The sequence below is a fragment of the Falco naumanni genome, chromosome 1 (genome assembly GCF_017639655.2).
Source record: "Falco naumanni isolate bFalNau1 chromosome 1, bFalNau1.pat, whole genome shotgun sequence".
Lineage (NCBI taxonomy): Eukaryota > Metazoa > Chordata > Aves > Falconiformes > Falconidae > Falco > Falco naumanni.
The window spans coordinates 61,936,688-61,955,606 of record NC_054054.1 but is presented as its reverse complement, the minus strand read 5'-3'; the positions used below and the strand labels follow the sequence as shown (position 1 = coordinate 61,955,606).

Here is an 18,919-nt window from a genome sequence, read left to right as displayed (position 1 = left end):
AATTAAATGATTCTTGATAATTAGAATAATTATTTTCTAAAACTAAGCAGAATATGTATATATGTGCATACCTTCCAACTTAGCAGCAGAAGCACCCTGAAAATTACTAGAGCAGCCCTCAGAGTCAAGGGTACTTTCAGCTTCAATTTTCATACGCTCATACTCCCTCATCCTAGCCAAAGCTTGATCTAAGTGAATCACTGTGTTGCCTATATTTAGAATAAAAACACCTTTTAATCTAAATAAAAAGTTTTCAGTCGATAGACAAGTAAACGATGATAAAAATAAATTCAAAGCCGTACATTTTGAAATCCACATATAACTGTAGTTGAATTATACACAACTCAAAGTGTTTCACAATTGGCTAATTTCTCCAAGCGCTGCTTTACAAAACGTGATTACACACTAGAGATGAAGGAAGGGTACCCTATTAAGTGTAGACATCTGCAGACATCTTAGGAGAGAGGGAATAATACAACACTGAAAACGACATAATTCTTACCAAGGTCATCAGTGGCAAAGGGTTCAAAATTTGAAGACGTAGACATAGTACTCCCATTGTCTGCATCATTTTGTTCACAATCTTGACATGCTTCTCTAGAAAAGTTCTTGCCAAAAGTTTCCTAAAAAATGCCAAACATCTGAATATAAAGCAGGAATGTACCATCTTCTCATAATGTGTCAACAAGCCTGAGATCTTTTTTCAGCCACATGCTGTGGTATCAAGGCTTGTCACCAGACTGCCTGATTGGGGAGCAACTCTAAAGACAAATCCATCAGGTGATTCTACCATGCTTGTTTCAAATACTTCAACTATAAAACAGGTTGGAAACTGTACAGAAGCATCAGTGATTCCTCAAATATAAAAAAGCAAAAAATTTTTGTGAATCTTGTGATCAGTACTGGCCCTAACCTTACTCATAAGAGGATTTTGGCTCTTTTTAAATATAAATTTTAGAAAAATTGATTACTAGTATGAATATTTCAGTACACAAGCATGCATGTGAATTAAAAAGACATGAAAAGTTGACAGTAAACTAGCTTCTGAACCTTACCTCATCTGTAGAGGCAAGGCTTTCACTGGGAGTGAGTTCAGAATTTGATGCCATCCATGTTGCAGAATTCAGCGATTTTGTGCACTTCTCTTTTTTGTTGTTCTCAGATAAATGCCTGGTCACTATATCCTGGCAAAGATAATAAATCTATACTGTAAAAAAGTACTTAAGATTAGTTTGATTCATATATAAAATAAAAATTGTTGTGCACACCTGTAAAGCATATAGAGCCCTTTGCCTCAGGTAATCCGTATTTAACAGCTGAAGTTCATGGAAAAGTTCAATGAGAAAGTGGGGACGAGATTCATTTTGAGAAATAAGAGTTGCCACTTCAGAATAAATTGTGTCTCGCAAAGCTTCAAACATAGAAAGATCACTACCAGTTTCTGTAGAAAAAAGGCATTCGTTAAGGCTTTGAGACATGCATCCGGTTGAAAGACAACTGCCTATTAGGTATGGAAGTTACAGGTACACAAATTACACCTCAGTCATTGTAGATTCCATTATACAGCTGCTTTCTTAAAGCTTATTCATACCCTGAAGGGCAAAGATTTAAACACTCTGAAATAATACTTTATGCAATCCTTTATATATAAAGTAAAATATAAAGCATCCATAGGAATAACCTGCTTTACAATTCTGAACAATACCTTTAGAAGTATTCTTTATTAAAGAGAATACTGCACACACCACAACGTTGCTTTCAAAATAGATATTCAACACTGAAAATGGAGTTAAGATAATTCAAACAGGATAGCCAGAGGTCTCAAGTTTATATAATACAAGTAGTCTACGCTTCTGCAACAAGCAACAACATCAAGAAAGCTCTTAGACTGAATTCAAGAAAGCCACTCCTTCCCGCACCTCCCACACAAGCATAAATTCTATGTTCTCATACATGTCTAATATCACTTCTGAGGCTCACAAACATCTTACCCTTAAGCCCTATTACATATGTATTAGAAGACAATGTGTTTCCTAATAAGTCTCCCATTTCTTTGAGAATTAAGTATTATCCTTGCATTACAACACTTAAATTCTTGCACAGATATTTTGGCAAGTGTTGCATGGAAAAAAAGTTAAATTTGGAAAACTTAGCTTAGTTTAACAGATGCGTATTTGTTAGTATTCAAGTTAATGAAGTTATTAGCAATATAGTAGATGTTACTGTGCAATTTTATTATCTGCAAATAGTTTATCAGTATTTTTAAGCACAAAGGCAAGCTTTTTCAACCTTTAATAAGCCACCAAAATCGCTTCCCTTCTCCATTAATAAAATTTAATAGCAGCTTTTAAACATACTAAAAATGCCTACTAAAAATATTTTTGTTGTAGTATCTACCTGCGTATTTTCTATTTGTAATTGTGACTAAGCAAGAACATGATAAACATGTTCTCCACAATTATAATTCAAAGTCACTTGTATCATTGCATTTCACAGAAATTCCAAGTAACTTCTCTTGCCTTGTTTATAGAGAAGGTGCTGCAATAGTACTAACTTTGAACATCTGTTAAACAGTGAGTTATAGGACCAAAGCTAAGAGGGGAAAAAAAAAAAAAAGTAATAGGACATTGTTGAAGCTAAGCAGTGAATGCATTACCTGGCACTTCAATGCATGCATTTCTGTTAGACTGCTGCAGAATTCTCCTAGCATGCGCTGTAGGAAAGTGGGGATAGACAGTGATAAACACAAAAATGCGCACCAGAAATAAAGACAGGGTCTATACAAAACAGCAGGAGGAAAGACTGCTTAGTCATCCAAACCACATCAAAGCTGCTTATTGTGAGAACTTGACTGGTAACAGTTTATTACGTATACCAATAAACAGCTCTTAGTGTGGACACAGCTACACTGACAAAGCTGTACATCATGCTAAAATGACTAAAAATTTCTGCATTTTTCAAAAACAAAGATACTGGCAGAACCTAAAAAGACACAGAGGAGAATATTTTTACAATCTAGACACAAGAAAAGCAGTGCAGATGGCAAAAATGGTTTATGTGATAAGACTGAATCTGAATGATATTTGATAGAGCTCCTTTAAGCATGAATAGAAAAAAACACATGTATACAGTACAGGATGCAGTTTAAATGCTAAACAGTTTCACGTTGTGCAGTTACCTTCCATAAAAACACTAACAAATGGGTGAGATTTCTGGTTGGCTAGGTGGCTTTTTTTGTTTTACAGTAACAGGTTTGCTTCTAAATTATTTTGATCAAGTACCTAATCTACAGAAAATATCCCAGAACAATCAATACCCAACTTTTTACACTTATGTTTACAGCATTCTTAGAAATTAAAAACGAAAATCCACATGCTAAATACACAGTATTGCCTTCTTGTCATAATACATTTCTTTTAAATTATACACTAGCAGCTACGCATGGAGGTCCTTTACTCAAGAGGTTCACAATACTGACATTCAGAAAAGAATACCTGAAGACATTTCTGTAGATCTACTGTATTTAATTATGTTTTCCAATTGTTCACGATTCCTTTTGCTGAACACCTTTCCATGAACAACCTCTTCAGAGTGTCTGGTTTTATTGCTCTTGCAGGGTTCACACACACTAGAAGCACTTGCACTTTCATAACCTAATGGGAAGGAATGAAAAGGAAAAAATAGAAGAATAGCTTACAAAATGTTTTATTACTTTTAGAAATTTGTTCAAGGGCAATCTCAAAGCTGTAAAACACCAATGATGTTTCCTAGCCAAAAATTTCCCCCGTACACTGATGCCATAGAGTAGCCCTAAATCTTCAGTGACTGCAACAGTACTATACACACGAGTACTGTCCCTCTCTTCTTGTTCAGTATTGTACCGAAGCACATCTTTCCACAAGTCATCTGGTTTGAACACGAAGACATAATCAAGAGGAAGATTCTCCTGGTGACTTATTCCAAATCTTAGTAGATGTGCATCCACTACCCATTCAAACCATGATGTCCTAATCAGTTACACTTTTTATTTACTGAAATACTAAAAAGCTGTACGTGATTACATTATGTAAAATGAATTAATATTTCAATAAATTCTTTTCATTATTATAGGCACCATTTATAGAGAGTAAATCCTCTGGAATGTGATGATTATAATCCAAGTTGAGTTTGTCATGCTATCCAAGATTACTTTACAACCTACCAGTACTTTTAACTCTGCCTTTTAGCTGAGAAGAACTCTTCCTCTTATTCTTTGATTTGGGTGTTTTATCTTTCGATGCCAAGCTTGCTTGTGCTGATGCTTTTCTAGATTTAAATGTCTTTGTCACAGTAGTTGGGTCTACTGGATCAGGCATGCTACTAAAACTCTCCAAAGACTCTTCATCGAACTCTCTTCTCCTGCTCATATCAGACTGATTTTTATGACCAGAAGCAATGTTTTGTACTGAAACTGCAAAACCTGCTTTCAGATGAGACTCATCGTCTTTTTTCACTTCCTGGCTATTATTTAGCCAAATTGATCTTTTTTCCATTTCCTCTTCAGGTTGTCTATGACTCCTCCTGTCAGAAAGAAGGAAACAAAACCCACAACATATCATAACCTAGTCTCTCAGATAAAAACAGCATGCATTACCAGGCAAACAGCTTTATACATAACGCAAGTTACCTGCCCTAGTTACTTATTCATCAACTGATCATTGAAGGAAAAAAAAAAAAAAAAAAAAGTCTAGTGAGAACCCTTTGAAATGGGAAACATAAGATATCTCAAGAAATTCACATTTATCACTGATTTCAACCTGAATGTACTTACGCAGCTATTGCTGTGTTCTAAAAGTACTACAGGGCAAAACATTTCTTAAACATTACAGTCTGCTCTAGCACAAAAAATAAGCATTCACTGAAATTACATCCTCTAGTTACTCAAACAGCTCAGTTGCAAGAAACATGGAAATGAAATCTTCCTCTGCTTACAAAAAGTATCACAAAATCATTTCAACACTGTACTTAATCTTAAAATATTCATGAAATGATACATTAGTTAATATGCAGAAAAGCAGAACACTTTACTGAAAAAAGTGAAAATATTCAACAGGAAACTGCAGAAGTAAAGCTCATCTTGTAATTCTATTACAATAAATTCCCTAAAAGAATTATGAATTTCCAGAAGAGGGAGGAGAGAAGGAGGAAAAACAATTAAAAGAGTGTTGCACTGTGACATAAAATACCTTTGTTTTTCTACTCCATTAGTGGAACTGCTTTCAAAAGGTTTGGGGAATGCCATATTCTCAGTTTTGCCAGAAGCATTATGATCTAGAGGATGTTGTTGCTGCTGCAGCTCACTGCTGTGTGGGGAAGCATTACGTGCAAAATCTCCAAAGCTAGAAGGGAACACTGGATTACAATTAATACCTACGAAGTAAACAAGAGAGTCAGAAGGTAACACTTCATTTATCTGTGTGATAGAAGTCAGATTTGAAACATATTGAGTGGCAACATAAAATCATGAAGGAAAAATACAATGGGGAAGCAAAAACTTTCATCCTGAAATCACTGCAATAAACAGAATTTATCTTAAATGCTCATTTGAAACATTACTGGATACTACACATGCCCCTACAATCCCATCGGTGGAGAGAGAAAGGTGCTTCAAGAAACCCCAGTAAAAAGCTCCTACAAGTGAAAGTAAAAGTGACAGCACTTCAAAAAAAAAAAAAAAAAAAAAAAAAAAAAAAGGACAGCACTTCTAGCTGCATGACAACTTTATAAATACTTCAAACTACCATCAAATTGACAAGAACATTCCAATGGTACCTGTATTCACAGGGCCAAAACCATAAACTCATAATACTTTATTTCAGAATCTTTATAATAGTGGAAAATCGAACACAACTATTCTTGAGTGCAGGTTCTACATAATTTAAAATATATTCTTAAACAGAAAACAGACTTTAGACTCTGAAAGCTACAATCTAGGTCTATGCCTATGAAAAGGCTGAACTATATTAAGACAGCTTTAACAATTTCTAACGATACAGTAAAATACCTACTTTTTTTCCATTTCAAATTGAACAGTAAAAGTAGAATTGGTAATGAGATTAGGAGCACTGTATCCAAGTCAATAGTTACTTTATACCTCTGATGGCAACAAAAATTAGTAACATGCTCCATTTACAGGCATTTAAAACAAAAATGTGTGCTGGAAGTTCTAAGAAAAAGAGAAATAATTACCAAGTGCCACCTTAAAATTAAAGCGTTCACTCTGAACACTATTAAATGATTGCTGAAGGTATTCAAAAGGTTCAATCATTGCTGTTCACATGTTGGAAGAATAACATTTTAAAGTGTTAACTTTACGGGGTGGGTATTTTCCAATATAACAGACTTCTTACTGAGAAAGTCTTGCTTTTCATACTGAAGTCAAAACGTACAATTGTTCAGCAACAAATGTTAACAAACTTCTGCTAGGATAATACAGACTCATGCAAGTAGTTTAAGACCATTTCAATAAGTTCCAGAATTTCAACAAGTTCACATTAAGATTTCAATTAAATGAGAGAATGGAAATTTCTGGAATTCATAATTCTTTTCACACCTGTAGTAATACTCACCTGGAGCAAAGGAAGAAAAATTAGTAAATCCTGGTACATTAAACAGGTTCACAGGTTGTGGAGGAAAGCTGAACGGACAGAAAACAGGAGATGGAGGTGGTGGTGCGCTACTACCTCTCTCCTTTCTTGATGGCTTCTCTTGACACTGTTGCTGTTCTTGTTGGCGCGTAAGATCATTTAACATTTGTTTCAACCTTGAAAGCAAGGAAAAATAAGTACTTGGGGAAAAAAAGACTGCTAAGGCAAAGCTTTAAATTTATATATATTCATATTATTTCACCTGCTCCATGTATTGCATGTAAAGAACTGCTCCATTTAGCTAGTTAAAAAAAACTCAAGAAAAAACAACTTTCTTTAATCCTGAGCAACAGGAACAGTTTTTAAACCCACTGCTCTGCACTAGTGGACATGTTTACTAAAGTTAAATATCCTTGCAAGGACAACAAAAAAATGAGTAGATACTAAAAAAAATAAGGAGACTGAAAAGGAAACTTAAATACAAACAATAGAAGATAGAAAGTATTTGTTGAAGTGATGTAAAAGCTACTTTAAAATATTGTAAGAGGCCAGTAACTACATTCCCCTTACCAAATACAAAACAGATGAAGAGCCTGAACTTTCACAAAATGAATTAAAATGACCGTTTATTTTTTAAACAAGATCGTTGTTCAGAAGGTGAAAGTAGTACACCCAAATGAAACCTAAGTAAGCATGAATTCTGACTGACAACACTAAGAAAGGACAAAAAGCTCTCCCACCATTTTTCCATAACCATCAGAATCCAGAATCTTGCCAGGTAGTCTAGCAAAGACTACGGCCATAAAAGCATAAGCAAGGACAGCAATCTAAACCAAAAAAGCAAAATAATGCTATCGCAACAGAATTTTTTGAAGAGATGTAAACTTTTGGTTCTCTTCACTAACGATTACTCAAAGAACTATCTCAAAGGCATTAAAGCAGTGGTCAAAAAAAAAAAAACAAACCAAAAATGCTTGATATAATTTCAAAAGCTTGTAATCAACTCAGAAATTCAGTAGTCTCATAGTCTTGTATTTAACCATTATCTGTAATCTTTTATTAACATAACCTTGTTCTGTTCTCTGTTTACTGAAGCATTTCAAATTCCACAGTCAAACACTAATATAGTCAACAAACCTTTGGATGTTATTCTGCTGCCAAGTCAGTTGAGTGTAACACTGGTTTAACTGATGCATAATAAGATGTACTTGTGAAGATGCAACATTACTGGGCATCATACCATAAGGGCCTGTAAGCAAAGTCTGCAGAAGACAAGAAAGGGTCTGTGGAAAGAAAATACATGAAAGCAACCGAATTACCAAAACCAGAAGTTATTGCTGGAAAGTTGTAGAAAAAAAAAAAGACAAAGTATTGTATCTACCTGCTGATCCTGCATCAAAGTTTGACAAATGCTGACACTAAATTCATGCTGTTTCTTCAACTGATTGATCTGCTCCTGCCATTGTTCCTTTTCTTCCACATATGAAAGTTCGGACAACCACCGAAGGTTTTCCTGACGTCGCATACTTATATTTTGCTGTTGCCTGGCCTTAGACAGTGGACGATAATTCCCATCTGCTGAAAGAGGACGGCAATTCTTCCACCTGGGTGGGGAAAAAAGGAAGAATGAGGACAAAAGCTGATATTTCAAAAAACTTTTAATGATACTTCCAATATTCAAACTATGTTCCAGTTGTACATCAACAACTCACTTGACACAGGCTATTTGAACATGCCAGCTACCACCCATGCAATTTTGTCAATCCAACATTTTCCTAAGATGGAAAATAGCAGCCATCCATCTGACAACCACTGTCAATAAAGAACTGCTGAGGACATTTCTGGATCTTGTTTTTAGTATTGTCCATTACTGATAAAGAATACGTACTCAGACAAAAATAGAAGCCACCAACATAATACACTAAGAGGCCCAGCTCCTGACTAGAAGGCCACTACCTGCTAAAATTATTTTGTTACCAAAAAGAGAGGAAATCAGTTGAAGAGATATACATAACTTTTAACATGGTATTTTAATTTAGTCACACAAAGATTATTAAGGAAATCAATCAGGTAAGCAAGAGTTAAAAATATTCATGTTAATTAAAAAAAATCTAGCCAGAAAGTTTGCAAAGCTGCAAAAGCCAACAATTTGAAAGCAAAAATTTCAGAGTTATTTTAATTCTCTAAACTACTGTTTTTGAAAAGACTGATCAATATCATGGTAGAAATTTCATATAGGTTATATCTTTTAAGCTGTTTTTTAAAAAACCCACAGAATCGTAAGGTGCTACTGCAACACAACTGGAGAGCTCAATGGCAGACCTTTAATATGACTGAAAACAGGAAAAAAAAATATTGAAGTAGTTATACAAACTTCAGCTACAGAGACTCGGACAAGGAACTGCCACTACCCACAGCTCCCTAGCAAGCCGAAAGAAATTTCACTTTGCTGTAGAAGGATGCCTTGTAGTTAATACAAAGCTTCTTTCACCCCTTTCCAAATACACTCTGACAAGCATCAGATGAACAAGTAATGCCACTAACCTATCCTTGCTTTCTTTAATATAATATGCATTTTCTGGTATGTTGTTATTGGGATAAATAGAGAAACTGTCATTCAAACTTGACGCATCTTCTTCCTCTTCTGCCTGACCAGCTCCATCAGAGAGATAGCCATCTTCATCACCATTCTCTTCTTCTAGTGCACACTGGGTAGAACCTCCCCAGGTAGCCATTGTCCTAGTGAACAGGGAGAGGTGGGGGGCAGAGGTTTAAGGGAGGAGTACTTTAAGTTTACGATAAATTATTTAAACAAGTCTTCAAACAATCAAGCTGCACCAAAATTAATTTAAACATTATCTCACCAATGTAAAATTTAACTAGTATTCTTCTGATGCAGGGACAGTTAAATAAAATTACTTATTGTTACGGAAAATTATTACTTTACTATTGTTATAAATGGTATAGAGATGATGAAAAATTACTCTGAGCATGTGGCATTTCTCACACATTTTCCTCTCCTTAGGTGATTTTTCACCATTTATGGTGAAGGGGAGACTAAATATGCTGGGAAGACACATAAAATTGGCAAGTTGCCAACTAACAGTCACTTTAGAAGTCAAGAAATTAATTTACTGCTCTGTTATATCATCACATTCAGTGCTCAATGAAAACAGGGAACTGCCCTAAGACTGACATCTCACTAAACAACAGAAGCACCCACCAACTGACATAGTATGACTTGTGTTCTTACTTTTCAGTCCTGCTCTGCTGTGGAGTACACTGAACTTCTGATCCTTCGCTTTTAACAGATGCGGCAACAGCAGATATTGTTTCTGCAAGCTCTCTCCTCCTCTCATGTTCAGCCATTAAAGCTTCAAGTTGCTTCCTTCTCTGTCGCAATTCTTCTCTCAAAATCTCATGTCTTCTCATCTCAGACCATAACTGTTTACAGTAAAATGGAAGACATCAGACTATATACAAAATAAATACAATCTAAACTGTCCCAAGTTAAAATTTCAGTATTTGATGCTACACTGATACCTTTTTGTTCAGGCATTGCTATTATATTGTAAATGAAGCCACACCACAGAAAGCTAGCTGCAAAACATATCCCATATTTACTATTTACCTGAAATACTGCAACGTCTAAGGAGGTAATTAAATATTATAAGAAAGAAGTTTCAAAGAAAAATAGCATGCTTCACTCAACACTTTTTATCACATAAATTACACATTACTGGTTAGCTCTTTAAGTAGCATGACAGAATACTGCCTTCTGGAGAAAACTGAAAATGGTGCCAAATATTTCTTTGATCGCAAAGCAGTGGACACAACAAAAAGATTTTCTGCAACTTGCAGAAACTTCAAGTTGCAGTGTATGTTTGAACAAGACTTAAGGAAGCCATGATTTATAAAGAGCAACACATAAAAGGAAAGGTACAGGTAGTAAGAGGCCTTTACCCATCTAAAATGATACAGTGAAAGAATAAATGACAATAATTTTACAAACATGTAAACAGCGTAACATACAAAAATAATTGTGTAAATGAACTAGACTGCAAAACACAGGCTTAAGACAGACAAGAAACAATGTACTCAAGCCTGAACTAGCTGGTAGTGCTGGAGCCAAGATGTTTTCCAACAAAAATCCATGTCTTTTGGTAATTAATATCCCAACTTGTTTGTAAAGCGTTACCAATTGCATCAGCCAATTCATTTTAGAGACAGTTTGTTTTTAGTGGTAAGAATTCAGACCTTTTATTTAGCGAAGAGACAAGTTGTTCTATAATGCTTGTTTGGAAGATGCCAAAGTTCCAAAATTCTCCTCTTGGAGAAGGAAAATTTGGCTTTTAATGACACCAGTACAGGCACTGCCCAATCAGCCTTATCTAAACCTTTAAAGGAAAATTTACAGGAATGCTGATGCAATTCACAGAGAAAGTCAAAGTCTGCTAAAACAGGTATTTTTCAGACATTTGTTTCTGATGTCTAGTCCAGCCGGGAAACACTTTTCACCCCCTACCTCTGCACCCCTACAGACGCTAGCATAATTTTCAGAAAGACTAAGTAATATCCAGATCATTACTTAAGACATGAATTTGTTGGGAAAAGAGGAAGGAAATGCACAGCAGAAACTACATTTCAGATATTGCCATCATTTTGTTCATGGATGACTTGCCTGTGGTACACACTATCATGTGTTCACAGTATAAATTCAAAATTAATTCAAATTCCACATTAATATTCGGCAACAACTGCTATATTTGGGGAAAGATCTCTCTCCAGTTCAGGTCAATATTTACATTTTTCCAGAAATAAAAAAAAAGTCATACACACTTCATTAAAATGGTACTACTTTGCTACCCAGGCCAAATATTTAAAAATGTGTCCAAGTTACTTAAAAAAAGGTTTTGAAAGGAAAAAGGTTCTAAGTCACACAATATCAAGTATGAATTACCTCATTGCCTACTGGTACAGATTCATCAAACTCAAGTAAAGGCTTGCCAGCTGTGTTACACTCATTCATAGCTGGAGTTGAGGTTGCTGGTGAAGTCTGCCTGTTTTCTGGGCAGTTAACCAGGCCAGCTGAGAACTGAAAGAGAAAGCAAACTGGCAAAACAGAGTAGAATAGCTTTCCGAGACTCACCTGCTGTTAAAACCCAACACAGTTCTGGCTTTATGAGATAGGAAAATCAGTATTCAGTGAAAAGGGCTTTTCAAATCAAGACTAAATATTTATTTTAGAACTTAGTAAGGAATCAACAAAACTTATTTTTGTATTATATAATGCTGTAGATGCACAGTATTGATAATTTAATGCTCATTTCATAGAAAAAAGTTCCATCTTCGAAGAGATGAGAAACAGTACAGCAGTGTGCAGTTGTTTGAATACAACAAAGTGTTGACCGTGCTTACAAGACACAATATTGTTTCAGAATACCAGACCCTGCAAATGACTACTAAAAGGAGTGAAGATGCAGTGACTAGCAGGATGGGCAGACAAATCTCAGGCTAAAAATAAGAAAAAAGGTTTGTTATCTTTGAAGACTTCACACCAAGGCTTATGAAGACTAAGTACAGTGACATTAGAGCTTGATGCAGCAATCACTGAGCAAAAAACTACAGTGTAATGAGAACCAGAGCTCCTCTCTAGGCTTAGTCCAGCTGCCTACAGCACACAAGTATTACCAATTTCAAGTTTTTTCCAAATTGTATAGTGAAAGAACAGTGTGCAAGGTATGTCTTGTTGCCCAACAGCTTAAGAAAGCAAAGAAATACATTCTACCTACTTGAAGGTCAGGACAAGCTTTCTGTAACACTTGAATTTTTTCTTGAATTTCAATCAGTTTTCTTCTTTCTTCTTGTAACTGCTTAAGCTCCCTTTGCTGCTGCTGCAGTTTAGCTTCATAGAACTTCTCTCTGTGTAGGTAAGTTATCCGCATATTACTTGGCAAGAAGCTGACTAAAACATGATTCTACTATCCTTTGACAAAGGCATACCTTGCTTTTTCATTTAGTCCTACATCTTTTTGTAATTTGTTAGTACTAGCTCGGACATTGTTTGGTTGCTGTTGCTTTGTCTCTTCCATCTCACCCAAGAACAAGTCACCAATAAGAGACGCATTTGCAATTGTTGCTTGAGGTTCTGGATCATCATCCTGAAAGGATGTCAGAAAGGCAGTTAGACCGTTTTCAAGTTGATACATAAAATGTAACAAGTTTAGTGTGTCAAACGAATTTTTCAAAACTTAACAGTCTGAATAGCTTTATCTTTAGTTCAGATCATAAACTGAAAAGTCATCATCTTCATGGCATCATAACTTTAAGTTATTTTATTAACTTAATTTGTCTTAAAAGTTACAAAGCTCACACTATTGAAACTTCCACTATAAATGGATGATAATTTGTTTCATTCTGGAACCATAAACCACTTGAATTGTATTTTATGCTTATGACCGAGTGGGCAAAACACACAGGCATGTCAAGAAACAAAGTGGGAGGTGACAAGAGGAATAGGAGACTGAGGTGAACAAGACTGCTTAATTACTGTAGTCTTGAAGTTAAATATTATTATTCACAGCTTACAATAAAAACAAAACTACTCTTGAAAGTTCAAGTATTTGAGAAAGTCTTCTACATGGTTCTCTATTCCACTCTTCTTTATTTAATAATTTTTGTATTTTCAATTCTCAACTTAAACTGAAAACATAAAAGCTGTTGCCACAGCTTCTTTTGTTTTCCTACATGATCATTCCTAACACAGAACCAGCTGAACAGAAAAGAACATCAGTGACCAACTGTAACACAGCTACACAGACCTACACTACCTACTAACTACATAGAGATACAAGACTTGCAAACATGAAGGAAAGACTGAAGACATGCCATCTATTGAGGCTGCTGTATCACCTCTCATGCTGATTTATACCACTGTACAGTTAACATCTCTATAGTGATGATAAACAAGATCCATCCAGATGCTGACAAATTTTTGATAGCAGTATAATCTTGAAATAACAACACAATGTTTACGCTGTTGCTATTGTAAAGCATCCTTTGAGAGTTCTCACATAAAGCCTTTACATTTCTGATACACCTACACATATTCAGTATGTAGACATTACATTACACGGTGCTCAAATGTAAGTATTCTGTAGGGACATTAGATACCTGAAAATAAGTTTAATAAAAATCACTAAATTAGCACGAGATATTCTAAATTAAAAACACTTCCAATTCATAGCTGACCCTCAAGATTCCAAAAACCAAAAAACACCACCAACAAACCCACCCATAATCAAAAGCAATTTTTCCTTACCAAGTGAATGATGTGCAAAACCCAGGACTCAAAAAACTGAAACTGATTAATATTCATTATAAGCATAAAAATGCAGATCAATATTTTAAAAAATATTAGACCTCTTGGTTCATATTTTGTAATACAGTGCTATTAAGGCCATTCCTCTATTAGGTTAGCATGCCCCAAGAAAATTCCAGATCTGAACTTTAAAATATCACCTTGACCTCAGAAAAAACAAACACCATCTCTTTTTCTCAGCCTAAAAATGAGTATTGTAAATATTACACAAAGAAGAGTGTTCTTCCTTATTATGTTATACATGGCATGAAATAATGAATGCTACACTTTTGTGCACAGATTTATAAAATACCTGCACCATAGCAGCAAGGTTTTGTAACTGTCTAAGTTTCTGTTTTGCAGCTATAAGCCTATTGATCTTCTGCTCAAACTCAGCATCTCCAGCAGCATCACCCAGACTGCTTCTGTGACTAGACATGGAATCTTCACTAATTCTATGTTCTTCCACTTCGTCATCTTCACCTTGGGGTAGGCCAGCATCTTTGTCATCCTCTCTATTATGACAGTCTGGAGGTGGGGAGAGGAGAAAACAGAACAGTACAAATGACACATTATTGAACTTCTGAAGTCCACTGTAATTACTGGACACTAGAAAGATATCAGCTTAATGATTAAACTTTTGATTAAATGATAAATGATTAAATGAGTTTTGCTCATCAAACAAGGCTATCCTAAATTCGGTGCACCTATCAATTATTTGCACTAAGTTAAAATTATTAGAAAATTTTAGAACATACCTAGAGTAGAAGACATTTTTAGAGTCCTTATATTAGCAGCAGATCGGTTATTTATTTCACAGTCTGTATTAAGATGTCTTTCATCTCTGTTATTAGTTCCACACTGTACATTTGAGTTGCTATTTATTTCACTCCAACTACTGATTCCTTGAGGGTTTCTAGGGTAAAATACATTAATCATGTTAACTTTTTAAGAACCAATATTGATGGAATTTTACTTCAGACATCTTATTAACTGGCTTTTATAGGAATGTGTCCTGACCCTTTAAAAACAAACAAACAAACAAAAAAAAACCAACAAAAGAAAACACAAACACCAAACAAAAAACCCAAATCAATCCCATATAAAAATTAGTCCAGACATCTGGAATTCCTCAGTATTCATCCCTCCATTTTTTTTCTAAAGCAATCAGAAGCAGCAATAAATTATCCCCTGCTAGATCTACAACAATACAAGAGGCTTTCAAAATACATGTCTGTATGATAAAAGCTTTATATGATTCATAGCTAAATTAGTATTAATTTCTGCACAATGAAGATCCTTGATGCATACAGTTGCCCTGTTACACCAAGTCTAAATACCTCTCTAAACTGAAGTTTGGGTTTATTCCAATTCTCTAGTCTAGGCCTGTTAAACTTCTAGCGGAATTCCATACACATAATTCAGTGCTTAAATCCAAAGGAATTATAGATTTAGAAGTCTCTCACAGTGATTCAAATTGTCTAGTCTAATCTGTGTTTGCTATATATGTAAGTTACCAAGGACAAGATTATTATTAATCATATGTTTAAGAAAGCTACTTCATATTAAAATCTCAGAAAGTTAATATAATCACAGAGTTAAGTTACTTCTGGTTGACTGAAATAACGTATTGCTTCAGAAAACCTGCAACAACTTAGCTACAAGAGATTTAGGATGACAAAAAACATGGCAACCTAATATTTGTAACAGGCTGTGGATCCTCATGTTCAGAATCACTTTCTGATTCTTCTGTTTCTTCCTCTTCTTTAGTGTTTTCATTCACAGCGTCTGTCATCATATCAGATGTTTGTTCATAGTAGTGAACTAATTCACGTAACTCATTCAGCCTCTTACGAACTTCATTCAGCTTCCTGAGGAAAAAAAAAAAAAGAATATGCTATGCATTTTGTCATATTAATCAAATCATGTATAGTTGAAAAGTACATATATATATGTACACATATAATTTATAGTTCTTAAAGTTTCCTGCCATTTTCCTAGATGTAAGAACATTCTGCTGAAGCTTTGAACTCACTTAACTGTCTTGGACCACTGACTACATGGTCTATAATACCAAATTAAGTAGATTAAAATATGAAATGGTTTCTTAACACAGAAGTTACTAAAAAAGTAACACTAAAAAAATCACTAAAGCACATTATGAAAAATTAAAGAGCTTTTACTGAAGCTTTTCTGTTGGATTTAGATTGCCATCCTCTTCACTCTCATTCTGAGAAACCAGGGAATCAGGAGGATAAGGAGCAGATGCCAGGCTATTTGATTCACCATTGACAACAGTTACTATGCCTACAGGACCAGAAGCAGCTGAAGTTATACTTCTTTGATCAACACTCCTTTGAGGAGAACCTGAAGCAGAAAAAACTACAGAAAAGAAACACCACTCATAAGAAAAACTTGCAAAAAAGGAACCCACTTAATCAAGTTATATTAAAATGTAATTACAGAAGTATTACCAACATACAAAACAACAGTTAATAACTTCTTTTCTTAGAAGCCCAAAAGCTTTTGTCTTAAGTTTCATGGCATGCAACGCCAATAGGCAGAGAGTAGTAAGTACTTTTTGTAAACAAGACTTCAGTCAGTTCCTTTTAACTTTATCAAAAGTGGAAGCTTTCATGCTGTGAATGTGCCCAAAGAGTTCTTTTAAGGGTTTATTAATGGCTGAATTCAACATGTTATGAAGAAAAATCCTATCTCTTTTTTCCTGTGCTAAGCTCTTGTCTATATGCTGTAGAGCATAAAGTTAATGTTTGCTTTTTCCAGCTACGTGAAGTCACATCCAAATATGTTTATATTATATGCACTAAGTACATGCAGAAAGATGGGGGTATAGTAACTATCAAATCACTCTGGTCTTCTCCAGGAGGACGCTTCAATTGCCTCATTTCTTAATGTTAACCAGAATATGCTACGATCACACTCAGACGTTTCCAGCTATAGGATAAACTGCAGCAGTACAAATGTATTTCTAGAAAATAAAAAAGTGAAGCAGCAAGTAGGCCCACATCAAGACTTCAAGAAGAAGAAATAGCAGTCTAAGGCACAGGCCAAAACTCTAGTCCATTCAGACAGTTAGATTCCTCTGGCATAGCCCATTATCAAAGTCCCTGTGACAAGGGCATGAGAAAAACTTTTGACAGTGGAGAAGGAAACCCTGTAATGCCATAGATCTACTAAGACCTGAATTGCCAAGTACACGAATACAGACGTACTGTGATAAAAATCAGAAAATTCAAGTCCATATACTACACTCTACAGGTCAGATGTGTCACTGACAAGACTTGAAGAGTCTTCACATTCTCACAGTCAACTTCGATAATGCTTTAAAAACTAAAGTGCTATGAGCAAAAGCATCATTACTTGTAGAGCTATCCATTAAGCCAGAAACTTACAAAGCATTAAGGAACATTTACAGAATATTGCCCCAGCACAGCTTTAACACCTGCATCTCATTAACCAGTTGCAAATTGAAGGACCGTATTACAAACATGCACATTAAAAAAGTTGTATTCTTGAAAAGATGCAATTCAGCCCATATTTACTTACAGGAGTGGTTATTTAGATGTTGGTCACGAAGCGTATGAAGTTCTCCTAACAGTTTGTCCATTTTTTGCTTTTTACCTTGCAACATTCGCATTGTGTTAAAAAGCTGTGCCTTCTCATCTGATAGGTGCTCAGACACTGAAGAGTTCCTACTTTGTGAAATCTCTCTGGTAAGTGAAAGACTTTCCGCTTGCCTTCTGTTGTCTGGCACAGATTGTGTCTAAAAAGAGTAACTTCATTTTATTCAGAGTACTATGAAAAAAACTCAAACTGTAAGAACAAAAAGCCCTCTTATAGGCCTGCTAGGCTCAACACCAGAACAAAGAACATTATAAAGGGAAAGCGATACCGAAGACATAATATATAATTATACCGCAATATAAAAACTACTTCTCTGGAATTTTATGGAAAATTGAGACAGAAAGCACAGATCAATCTGCTAATAACTCTTAAGAACACAAAGATACTGAGCTTTCAAGTTTGGGGCAACCCCAATTACTCCACTAGCAAATGCACACAAATAAGCAAGACAAACACTTAATGGCACTGTTCAAAGTAAGAAAAATGAACATAGGCAAAACTTATACAGTGGAATCCAAGGACTGACCTGAGAATCATGAAGCTGGTTGTGAAAGCGCTGAATTAAGTCATTCAACTCTTCATTCAGTTCTGATGTAAGGCTTACTCCTGAAACACTACCTGTAGTCTCTGTTACAACTGGGCACGTGGAAGGAGGAAAAAACATAAGTAGTTTTCAAAAGCAATGAAATAAAGGCTATTTGATGAAAATGTCTGGATTAACAAGAACATCAATATACTGCATCTCTTAAAACACAGCAGTTATGTCCCTCCCACTAACTTTACTCTTCAAAGATTCCTTCCATTACAGAAACACTAACAAACCAACTTGCAGCTCCTTTGTGAAGGACCATACAAAAGGACTTTATTAGTCTGTCCTGTGTTTTGCTAAAAAGTCAGAGCAAAATGAAAACCAACAAGATGTCCAGGGTTGATGAAAACATTTTGCTTGTCGGAAAAAAAATTGTTATTACTTAAAACAGACAAACTAAGAACAGTGCATGTAATTTTACTTCTTTTAAATAATGAATTAAGAGGACACCAAGCTTTCATCTTAGTCTAAGTTATAAACTTTACAGCTGCAGTCTTCAGGGTTTGTCCTTCAAAAAACTTTGAGAGAAACACATTAGAAAGAAAGCTTTCCTCCCCTACCTGAAAGCTCAGATTCAAACAATACTAAGATAGGGAACTGGCAGTTGAGTAATCTGAACCAGCAACTTCATAAGAAAAGGCAAGCGTAAGTATTCCTTATTTTCCCCATAGATCATGCACAATAATTTTACTGTTTTCA

General features: G+C 35.2%; 1 protein-coding gene across 22 annotated transcripts in view; it reads right to left on the bottom strand.

Annotated features, from left to right (window-relative positions):
* The window catches only part of PCM1 (pericentriolar material 1), a 43,750-nt gene that overhangs the window by 11,811 nt on the left and 13,020 nt on the right, over nt 1–18,919 (bottom strand). For 13 of the 22 annotated variants that reach the window (XM_040596655.1, XM_040596794.1, XM_040596647.1 and 10 more), the window contains 22 exons: nt 18,158–18,267; nt 17,554–17,770; nt 16,170–16,368; nt 15,681–15,857; nt 14,745–14,902; nt 14,300–14,514; nt 12,630–12,787; nt 12,419–12,548; nt 11,587–11,721; nt 9,880–10,070; nt 9,171–9,365; nt 8,008–8,230; nt 7,764–7,909; nt 6,609–6,802; nt 5,226–5,409; nt 4,202–4,560; nt 3,495–3,653; nt 2,657–2,713; nt 1,269–1,441; nt 1,056–1,184; nt 503–623; nt 72–209 (listed from right to left, as the gene is read on the bottom strand). In XM_040596655.1, the coding sequence (XP_040452589.1) occupies nt 72–209; nt 503–623; nt 1,056–1,184; nt 1,269–1,441; nt 2,657–2,713; nt 3,495–3,653; nt 4,202–4,560; nt 5,226–5,409; nt 6,609–6,802; nt 7,764–7,909; nt 8,008–8,230; nt 9,171–9,365; nt 9,880–10,070; nt 11,587–11,721; nt 12,419–12,548; nt 12,630–12,787; nt 14,300–14,514; nt 14,745–14,902; nt 15,681–15,857; nt 16,170–16,368; nt 17,554–17,770; nt 18,158–18,267 (3,768 nt within the window). The remainder of the gene's footprint in view (nt 1–71; nt 210–502; nt 624–1,055; nt 1,185–1,268; nt 1,442–2,656; nt 2,714–3,494; nt 3,654–4,201; nt 4,561–5,225; nt 5,410–6,608; nt 6,803–7,763; nt 7,910–8,007; nt 8,231–9,170; nt 9,366–9,879; nt 10,071–11,586; nt 11,722–12,418; nt 12,549–12,629; nt 12,788–14,299; nt 14,515–14,744; nt 14,903–15,680; nt 15,858–16,169; nt 16,369–17,553; nt 17,771–18,157; nt 18,268–18,919) is intronic. The other 9 variants (XM_040596683.1, XM_040596719.1, XM_040596701.1 and 6 more) reach the window with 3 other exon arrangements.